At 38.4% G+C, this 10,769-nt stretch overlaps 1 protein-coding gene across 1 annotated transcript; it reads right to left on the reverse strand.

Annotated features, from left to right (window-relative positions):
• Nucleotides 1-9,308: 9,308 nt before the first annotated feature.
• Nucleotides 9,309-10,289, reverse strand: LOC148121731 (olfactory receptor 10AG1-like). The gene has a single exon (XM_087906713.1). The coding sequence runs from the start codon at nucleotides 10,287-10,289 to the stop codon at nucleotides 9,309-9,311; it is 981 nt and encodes a 326-aa protein (XP_087762839.1).
• Between the last annotated feature and the right edge of the window lie 480 nt (nucleotides 10,290-10,769).

Below are 10,769 nucleotides of genomic sequence, written 5' to 3' on the forward strand. Positions count from 1 at the left end.
GTTTTGAACGAGTCTCCAAGACAAATTGTTGCTGCACAAAATGTTCTTGGGTATCTTCCACTACAAGATTGTTGACTTATTAGGTCCTTCACTATTGGAGAAAAATGACTCTTCCGCACTAGAAGCTAACATTACTTAAATTTGTGTGTGTTTTCCATGTTTGGATTTTGTCTGGTTTGGTCTAGCACAGGTTCTGGGTCTGGTGTCACAACCACTGTGTCTGCCCCTCTGCCTGCTCTTCTTCCACACTGATCCCTGCTTTGCTGTTTCAATAATTATGTATTCATACTAATATCACAAATTCTGTCCATACCATTATCTTTGGATATTAAAAAAATTGTTTTGAAAAAGAATTTCACTTTGCAAATTGTTTGCATTCATATTTCTTTCTTCCTTCAGGGTTTTTTTGTGTGGAGAGAAAAGGAAGTATTATGGATGAGACAGAACATCCAGAGGCATTTGAAAGTGTCCAGAAAAAAAATGACATGGCCAAGACTACCCGTGGGAGAAACAAGAATAGCCTTCTTTTGATTGTCTAATGATGTTCCAAACATTTTTGTCCTAAACACTTTATGATTCACATATGCACTGGCTAATTTTTGTTCCTTTACCATGATGTCTAACTGTACCAGAAAATGCAATTTGTTTTACGTCCATCTGATCCAATACAAGTAGTGTTCTCTTACTGTGTATTTTATATAAACAGAATACTGTATATACATTTGCATCTTTTTAACCCTATCTAATACTTCTCTATATATTTTCATAATGTATGATGATACACAATAGGATCAAGTAGAACATCTAAATATAGTATAATAAGCTTTCAGTCAATTTTTCTTTTGTGTTAGTATGTGATTTTTAGAAGTTGTACATCAGTAGTATGAATAAATCAAAATTATTTGTGTCATTAGGGGTTGCCAAATTAGAGTGGACTTATCAAGTTGTTTCAGTAAAAACATTTCTTCCTCATACTAAGTTCATAAAGATTGCATATATTATATGGGAAAATGTGCATTATATACACATATATGAAGTTACAAATTTCCTATAGTTATGTTAAAAGGAAGTTACATGAATGGGAGTGAGTCTTTCATTGCTTATTTTGTGATTGAACTTTTTATGTATTTATTTATTCATATACCAATTTATTCTTTTGTTTATTTATTTCATTTTGAGATAATATTTCCTGTATACCAGACTAGCTACCAACTCACAATAGCGGAAGAAAGTTCACAGCTTTTTTAGGAGTCTCTGCCTCCAAACACTTAATGGTTTCTGAGCAGTCAGTCATCAACATGCTTCTTGGTGGTGGCATGGATCTTGAAACTCCACAGAGTTGTAGTAAAATATGTGGCTCCTGCCAGTATTTCTACCATGAAGCTAGATTCTCAGAAAGCTAAGAAACTGGGTGGAATCAGCCACCAAAGCTGCAGCTTTAATCCTAGCCATGTTGCTTAGCGGATTTAAGACTCATGTGCTCAGAAAAAGATAGAGCTATATGGTAAAGATAGATTCAGACAAAAAAAAATCTAAATGGTTTACAGTGTGCTTGAAAATATATGTAAATGGGAGAAAAAGAGTAAAAGGATAAAGAAAGTTTTTTAAAAAACAAAATAGAGTAGTTGGGCATGGTGATATATGCCTTTAATCCTAGCACTGGGGAGGCAAAGGCAGGCACATTTCTGTGATCTCAAGACCAGCCTAGCCTATAGAATGATATTCAGGACAGTTAAAGATAAAAAAGAGAAACCAAGTTTCAAAAAACAATTTAAAAAATATAAAAAAATGAATTTTAAAAAGACTTGTAAAATTGGAAAACACAAAGAATCTGGAATATGTATGTAATTGTGAGTTTTTGAATTTTTTGACTGTGACGGAACTAACTACAGAGAGACATTTCACTGTCTGGGCTGCAAAGCTAAACCAATTAGGTAGCAGAACAAATTCCATTTTGAGAAAGAAATTCCATTTTAGACAGGACATAACAGGGACGGGGCTTAATGTAGTCCAGCAAAGTCATAAACACTTCCAAGAAACTATGCCTTTCCTGGTCAAAGTGACCTACAAGGGCGTTTAAACAACTGCTTGCTTCAAATGTCCTTGTAGGTATCTGATTAACTGTTGTTTTAATTTTTTTAATTTGTTTATTTATTTATTCTTGTCTGCTGACAGTCAGTCTTTGAAATTTCCCTATACCCCAACCAGAGAATTAAGAAATTGCACACTTTTACCCAATCCCCAAACTCCAAGGCTTGTGCCATCCTGCTTGCTGTTTTTTTCCTTTAAAAATCCCTTACCCTATTCCTCTTCTTGGGTCTGGCTTACCTTACTCAATAAAGCATTTTCTATTTCCATCCATTTGCATGCAAAATTCAAGATGTCATTGTTTTTTACCGCTGAGTAAAACTCTAATGTGTATATGTTCCACACCTTTTTTAACCATTCTTCTATTGGGGGGCACCTAGGTTGTTTCCATGTTCTGGCTATTACAAATAGTGCTGCTATGAACAAAGTTGAACAAATGCTTTTGTAGTATGTTAGGGCATCTCTTGGGTATATTCCCAAGAGTGGAATTGCTGGGTTCTGAGGGAAGTTGACTCCCAGTTTCCTGAGAAACCGCCACACTGATTTCCACAGTGGCTGCACAAGTTTGCATTCCCACCAACAATGGATGAGTGTTCCCCTCATTCCACATCCTCTCCAGCATAGGCTATCATTGGTGTTTTTGAGTTTGGCTATTCTGACAGGTGTAAGATGATATCTCAAAGTTGTTTTGATTTGCATTTCAAATGATCGCTAAGGAGGTTGAGCATGACCTTAAATGCCTTTTGGCCATTCGAAGTTCATCTGTTGTGAATTCTCTGTTCAGTTCAGTACCCCATTTTTTAATTGGGTTAATTAGAGTTTGAGTGTCTAGTTTCTTGAGTTCTTTGTATATTTTGGAGATCAGACCTTTGTCTGATGAGGGGTTTGTGAAGATCTTCTACCAGTCGGAAGGTATCCTTTTTGTCTTACTGACGGTGTCCTTTGCTTTGCAGAAGCTTCTCAGTTTCAGTAGGTCCCATTTATTCATTGTTTCTCTTAATGTCTGCGCTCCTGGGGTTCTGGTTAGAAAGTGGTCTCCTGTGCCTATATCTTGTAGACTACTTCCCACTTTCTCTTCTATCAGGTTCAAAGTGGTCGGATTAATGTTGATGTCCTTAATCCATTTGGACCTGAGTTTTGTGCATGGTGATAGATATGGATCTATTTTCATTCTTCTACAGGTTGACATCCAGTTATGCCAGCACCATTTGTTAAAGATGCTTTCCTTCTTCCATTGTATACCTTTAGCTCCCTTGCCAAATATCAGGTGTTCATACGTTTGTGTGTTAATACCCGGGTCTTCTATTCGATTCCATAGGTCAACTTCTCTGTTGTTATGCCAATACCAAGCTGTTTTCAATACTGTTGTTCTGTAATAGAGTTTGAAGTCAGGGATGGTAATGCCTCCATAAGTTCCTTTATTGTATAAGATTGTTTTGGCTATCCTGGGTCTTTGTTTTTCCATATAAACTTGATTATTGTTCTCTCAAGGTCTGTGAAGAAGTTTGATGGGATTTTGATGGGAATTGCATTGAATCTATAGATTGCTTTTGGTAGAATTGCCATTTTTACTATGTTGATTCTCCCAATCCAGCAGGGGAGGTCTTTCCATTTTCTGGTATCTTCCTCAATTTCTTTCTTCAAGGACTTGAAGTTCTTGTCAAATAGGTCTTTCACTTCCTTGGTTAGAGTTACCCCAAGATATTTTATGCTATTTGTGGCTATCATGAAAGGTGACATTTTTCTGATTTCCCTCTCTGCTTCTTTATCCTTTGTGTATAGGAGGGCAACCGATTTTTTGGAGTTGATCTTGTATCCTGCCACATTACTAAAGGTGTTTATCAACTGTAGGAGTTCTTTGGTAGAGTTTTTGGGGTCGCTTATGTACACTATCATATCATCTGCAAATAACGAAAGTTTAACTTCATCCTTTCCAATTCGAATCCCCTTGATCCCCTTATGTTGTCTTATTACTATTGCTAGGACTTCAAGCACTATATTGAAAAGGTATGGAGAGAGTGGGCAGCCTTGTTGTGTTCCTGATTTTAGTGGAATGACTTTGAGTTTCTCTCCGTTCAATTTGATGTTAGCTGTCAGCTTACTATATATTGCTTTTATTATATTTAGGTTATGATCCTCGTATACCCAATCTCTCCAACACCTATATCATAAAGGGGTGTTGAATTTTGTAAAATGCTTTTTCAGCATCCAATGAAATGATCATATGGTTTTTTTCTTTCAGTTTATTTATATGATGGATTACACTGATAGATTTGCATATGTTGAACCAGCCCTGCATCTCTGGGATGAAGCCCACTTGATCATAATGGATAATTTTTCTAATGTATTCTTGGATTCGGTTTGCCAGTATTTTATTGAGTATTTTAGCGTCAATGTTCATGAGTGAGATTGGTCTGTAATTCTCCTTCTTGGTTGTGTCTTTGTGTGGTTTAGGTATCAGGGTAACTGTAGCTTCATAAAAAGAGTTTGGCCATGATTCTTCTGTTTCTATATTGTGAAATACATTAAGGAGTATAGGTATTAGCCCTTTCTGGAAGTTCTGGTAGAATTCTGCATTGAAACCATCTGGTCCTGGGCTTTTTTTGGTAGGGAGATTTTTGATAACAGCTTCTAATTCTTCATGACTGACAGGTCTATTTAGATTGTTCACCTGTTCTTGGTTCAACTTTGGTATATGGTACTTATCTAAAAAAATATGGTATGTATTCACTCATATGTGGATTCTAACCATAATTAAAGGTCTTTGAGCATATTATTCGTGATCCTAGAGAAGCTAAATAAGAAGGTGAACCTGATGAAAATCATGTAGCTATCTGCCTGGAGATTGGAAATAGACCAGAGTCCCAGGTAACCTCGGGTGCATGGGGGGGTGGGAGGGTTGTTGGAAGGGGAGAGGGTTAGAGAGAAGGGAGTAGGGGAGAAATGGGGAAAGCTTGGTGGACTGGGATGGGGGGAGGGAGGAAGGATGGATATGGGATCAGGGTAGAATATATTTCAACTAAAGGAGTCATTTTAGGGTTTACAGGAGACTTGATTATAAATGGGATCCCAGGTCCAAGGAGAGATCCCCAGATTGTTCTCTGGACAGAAGAGAGGGTGCCTGAAAGGGCCTTGGCCCATAACCATACTGATGAATATTTTGCTATATTTTTTGCCATAGAACCTTCATCTGGCAGTGGATGGAGATAGAGACAGAGATTCACATTGGAACACTGGACTTAACTCCCTAGGTCCAAACGAGAAGCAGAAGGAAAGAAAATGTGATCAAAGAAGGCAAGACCAGAGGGAACCTTCATCCGAGGATGGATGGCGATACAGACGGAGACCCACTTTGGAGCACCGGACTGAGCCCCCCAAGGAGTCCTCAGTCCAAATGAGGAGCAGAAGGATGAAGAAAATGAAAAAGGAAATAAGGACTGCGAGGGATGTGATCACCCACTGATACAAGGGGACGGATATAATGAGAGTTTACCAAGGCCATTTGGACTGGGACTGAACGAGCACGTGATTCAACCAGATTCTCTGAATGTGGCCCGATTCTCTGAATGTGGCTGGCCCGGAGTCTTTCTGAAAAGCCATTGACAATGACACTGGGACTTGTTTCCTCTGCATATACTGGATTTTGCGGATCCAGTCTGTCTGGACACTCACCTTCCTGTACCTGGAGGGAGGGGGGACGAACTTGAACTTCCCACAGGGCAGGAAACCCTGACTGCTCTTAGGGATGGAGAGGGAGGAGGAGAGGGAGTGGGGGGAGTGGGAGGGTGGTGGGAGGACTGGCGGAAATGGAAACTTTTATAATTTAATAAAATTACTTTCAAAAAAAAATCCCTTACCCTAAAGCCCTGGGAGACATTCTTCCACACCGGCTATGCCAGAGTGTTGGATTATGTTCCAAGTTAGCTAACTCATAATCAAAAAACCCCAGTGTGACTGCATCGGACACTGGTTCTGTGGTGGTCTTATTTGGGTGACCTGTGATATGGGCATACCATTTGAGAGCTCATCCTGGATATCCCAAGGCTGCCGAACCACAGCCAGAAGGTAACTTTGTTTGTCTTAACCTTTGCCTCCCTCTTTGGGCTTATGCTGGTTCTTTTATTTTCTGAAACACAAAGAATATGTAAAGTGGTTACAGTCAGAGGCAAATTGGGTTACAGTCTCAATCCTGTTGCTGAGCCCAAGTGGAGGTGTTGGGGGTTGAAGGAACCATGGATGATCCAAAAGACATTCTGGTGGTGGGAGATCATGGGTTCAATCTGATCTCTTTTTGGAAGAAGATCATGGGTTCGAATCTCATCTCTCTGTGGAGGGAGAATGTGGGTTCGAGTCCCAACAACCGGTGGAGAAATCCCTCAAGGTTTATTTGATCAAAAATGCGAGAGAGCCTCAAATCCGGACAGTTTTGTCATAATTGAGTCAGGAGGGTCTCTCCCACTTGAGAATGTCAATCTGTCACTGTTTATAAATGTTTTTCTCTTGTCTTATTGGGGCAAGCTCTCTACCTGTGCCCTTGGTCTTTTGTGATGTTTGTGTTTGTCTGTACTCATGTTTCTAATGAACTAAGACTGTGGTACAGATGATTTCTTTCACTTTCTCTTACTCACTACCTGGACAGAGCTTGAATGTGGTGCAAAGGAAGAGATAGCAGGATGTCTCTTGAGAAGAAAGGCAGCAGGAGCAGAACGGCTGAGAGAGGTTGATCCTGCAGGGCAGAGTGCAGTGGTGGTACCAGAACCTGGTAGAGGGCAGAGCCTGCAGGGGAGAGTGGGCACTGACAGCACACTACCTGACCTTCTGACTGTTTGACTGGGAGTCTCAAGTTGGTAGAGGGGGATACACAGCACCCACGACTGAGGAACATGCCTTGGCATGGGTGGGGTTTGCGGCAGCTTCAGACTGTTTGCAGCTTTGCACAAAGCACCCAGCTGCCTGAGCCCTCACAATCCCAGCGTGGCGATGGCACACTGCCCTGGTGCTGGGAGCCTTGTGTTCACTCGGGGAGCCTTGGCCTCGTCATGACCGGCCACAGGATGATGGCAGCAGAACCATTAGTGGAACCCAGCCGAGAACCCACACTTGGAGTTCAGGAAGAACATGGCTGGCCAGTGTGGGTGCAGCAGTGCAAACAAACAAGGGTTGTGACAGCAGTGTGCACATACAACGGTGGAGGGGTGCACAATTAGGGGAAGTGGGATTGAAGCAGCTCCTTCACCCCACTGCATGCCCTGTCTCTTTACCTTGAGAGTCACCACCAACACTCGGAAGGGGAGAAGGACCTGTAGGAGGGCACAGGGCAGCAGGAAATTGACTTCTTGCAGTTAAAAAAATGTTAGAATATGAAATGGAGTATCTGATATTGTGGCCAAGGAGGACGCATATTATTTAAAGATAAACACTTTACATTAGTAAGGATTTGGTTTATTGATATGAATTTCTACTCTTGCTTAAGGTGTTATGTTTATATAACTCATTAAAAATTTAATGCATAGCTAAAATTATCAAATAATAGATGGTCACCTATAATAACCAAATGTGTAGTCATATTAGTTAGGCTTTCTAGATGTACAGAGATATATTTAATATGGATATTCTTCAAACGTTTCAAAGACCTACAGAATACAGCATTTAAAATGTTTTCAGAACTTAGACTTTTTTCAACAGTGAGACATTTCTTTTTCTGTCTGCACCAATTATTTCAAATAGGTGGATGGACATCAAAGAAACTAATTAAGTAATTTGTCTTCAATGTGACAAGGCTAGCCATTTGGGCAAGAAGCTGCTCTTGACTAGACCATGATGGTCTGTTGTATAGACGAGATATATAGGACCCATAGAAAAGTGACTGCTGAACTTTACAAAAGATGTGATGGTCCTTCCGAATTCTTGCTTCACAAAAGAATCAGACACTCTGCTAAACACAGTAGAAAGCAACTGATGAACTTTTCCAGTACAAGGAAGAACAGATCTTCAAATTTCCTGCTGTACTGAAAAGTTGTCAGATATTATGGGCCTATAGACCGAAGACAGATGCCCTAACATTATAAGAGAACTTTGGTTGACTGTTCAGGCAGAGAGATGTCTGTGTCATTTCTGGAACATTGGAAGTTGTTTTCAGTGTACTTCTTCTTTAGGTAAAATTATAAAATAGATTTCTGGAGTCTTTGATGGAATTAAATACCAGAGAGTTATAATTCTTGTTTTCCTTATTTACGATAAATTAAACGTAAAACTTTAGACTCACAAAAGTGGGATAGATGATAGAGTATTTTCCTTCATTTGCCAAATGTACATGAACTAAATATAACTTTAATTCTTGTTTAATAACTGTTTTGCATATGTAATTTTACTATGTCAAAGTTAAAGCAATCCTTTTTAATTAAACAGAAAATGGGATATGATGTGGGATGTCCTGTATATATAGACACACACACACAAACACACACACACACACACACACACACACACACACACACACACATATATATATATATATATATATATATGTTTTATTGCTGTATGAATGTCTCTTATTGGTGGATCCAATGTCTTAGCAGAGTAAAGTCAGGCAGAAAATCTGAACACACACACACACACACACACACACACACACACACATATATGGCAGACTTAAGGAGATGTCGTGTAGCTAAAGAAGGCAAAAGATGCCTGAACCTTATCAGTAAGCCACAGCTATGCAGTGTAACACATATTATTAGAAATTGGTTATGATGTGGGATTCACCTCCATATGCTGTGAATATGTTTTATTACCATTAGTTAATAAAGAATCTGCTATTCTTAGGTGTTTCTAGAAACACACTTGAGCCATTAACCAAGCAGAATTGTAATTAATACACATTTTGTGTGATTGTTTGAGACTGAGCAGCCATAAAATTGCTGCACAGTTTCTTATTTTAGGGTTACTTAAGATATAAGAGCTACCTAGGAATATGACTCAGCCATTAGACAAATATGTTGAAATTAATGTAATGTAATTTGATTATTAGGGTCAGGGAGGCCAGTAAATGAAAGTCTAGTTTCCATTTACAATACCTCCAGTTTCATCAAACAAATTTCACTTGACATGAGTATTAATACAATATTAAATATTATATTTGAACATTCAGAAATAAAGTTAACAATTCTGCTGTGCTGCATATACATGCAAAACATATAAAGAAACCATTTTTTGTAATTTTATGTGGTCCCAAATATCAATAACTTAGTTTGTAATTTTTTCAGTGCTACCATGATGTCTTTATTTCTCAGTGTATATATGATGGGATTCAACAGTGGTATGAAAATGGTGTAGAAAAGAGACAGCAGTTTACCCACGCTTTCTGATTGATTTGATTTTGGTATTACATATGTTATAGTTGCTGTTCCATAAAACAATACCACAACTATAAGATGAGATGAGCAGGTAGAGAAGGCTTTAGACCTTCCTCCAGCAGATGACAAATTTAGAATGTTGCAAATAATCTTGCCATAGGAGACAAGGATCAACAGAAATGGAACTGTGATAAAAGCCACTGAAGCAAGATAGATTGCTAAATTATTCACAAATGTGTCTCCACAGGCAAGTTTAAGTATAGGGGGGATGTCACAAAAAAAGTGATTAATTTTCTTAGACCCACAATAAGGCAAAGAGAAAATCTGATAAGTTTGCCCAGTCACAACTGGAATGATACTGATCCAGCAAGCAGCCACAAGCTGCACACAAACCTTATTGTTCATGACCAAGGGATAATGCAGAGGATTACAAATGGCCACATAACGGTCATAGGCCATGACTGTCAGCAGGAGACACTCCATTCCTCCAAGCATGATGACAAAACAGAGTTGTAAAGCACAGGAAAGCAATGGAATAGTGCCTTTCTGTGTACAAAGGTCCATGAGCATCCTCGGGATGGTGACAGTTACATAGCAGATTTCCACAAAAGAAAAATTGCTAAGGAAAAAGTACATAGGGCTCTGCAGGGCAGGATCAGTTCTTGTTATTAGCATTATAGTGCTGTTGCACATCAGAATAGTCAAATACATAAGCAAAAATATCCCAAAAAGCATCCACTGGAGATGGGGGACATCAGAAAATCCTAAGAGAATGAAATCTGTAAATGTAATATTTGAATATTCTGGTATACTTTGCTCTTCATCTGTAGATAAAACAAATTCCATATGTTTGATGCATTTACTTTTTCAAATCCACATGCTTTTTATGTTTGCTGGATAAGATGAATGAATATTTTATCTGCTTTTTAACCGTCATTATTATAATTTTGCTTTTTGACTACAGCATGGAATTTTTAACATTCAGAAAGCACTAGGTATATGGTCAAAAGAAACCCATGACATTAGATTTATTTTACTAGACTCAGCTATATTTCAACAAGGTGTTGAGATGCATACATTACTAATACGGGCACACTGTAGGGAAATTATATCTTTGTACTTTGCTCTTAAAAGTGAGACTTTAGTACAACTTTTTTCTGTTTGTGTTTGCAAATTACCTTTCCTTCATTTCTATCAATACAAAGATTTAAATCCACAAATTTTATTTGAAGATTTTCTAATTAAATGCATTCTAATTCAAAAGAAGTCTTATATATTTCATTGTGAATTCCACAGGTTGTTATATTGAATACAAAGAAAGTTAAA

The sequence above is a fragment of the Myodes glareolus genome, chromosome 6 (assembly GCF_982192425.1).
Source record: "Myodes glareolus chromosome 6, mMyoGla1.1, whole genome shotgun sequence".
Classification (NCBI taxonomy): Eukaryota; Metazoa; Chordata; class Mammalia; order Rodentia; family Cricetidae; genus Myodes; species Myodes glareolus.

Bases quoted from the DNA above. Each gene is read 5' to 3' on its own strand.
- LOC148121731 (XM_087906713.1), bottom strand. From the start codon at position 10,289: ATGGAATTTGTTTTATCTACAGATGAAGAGCAAAGTATACCAGAATAT.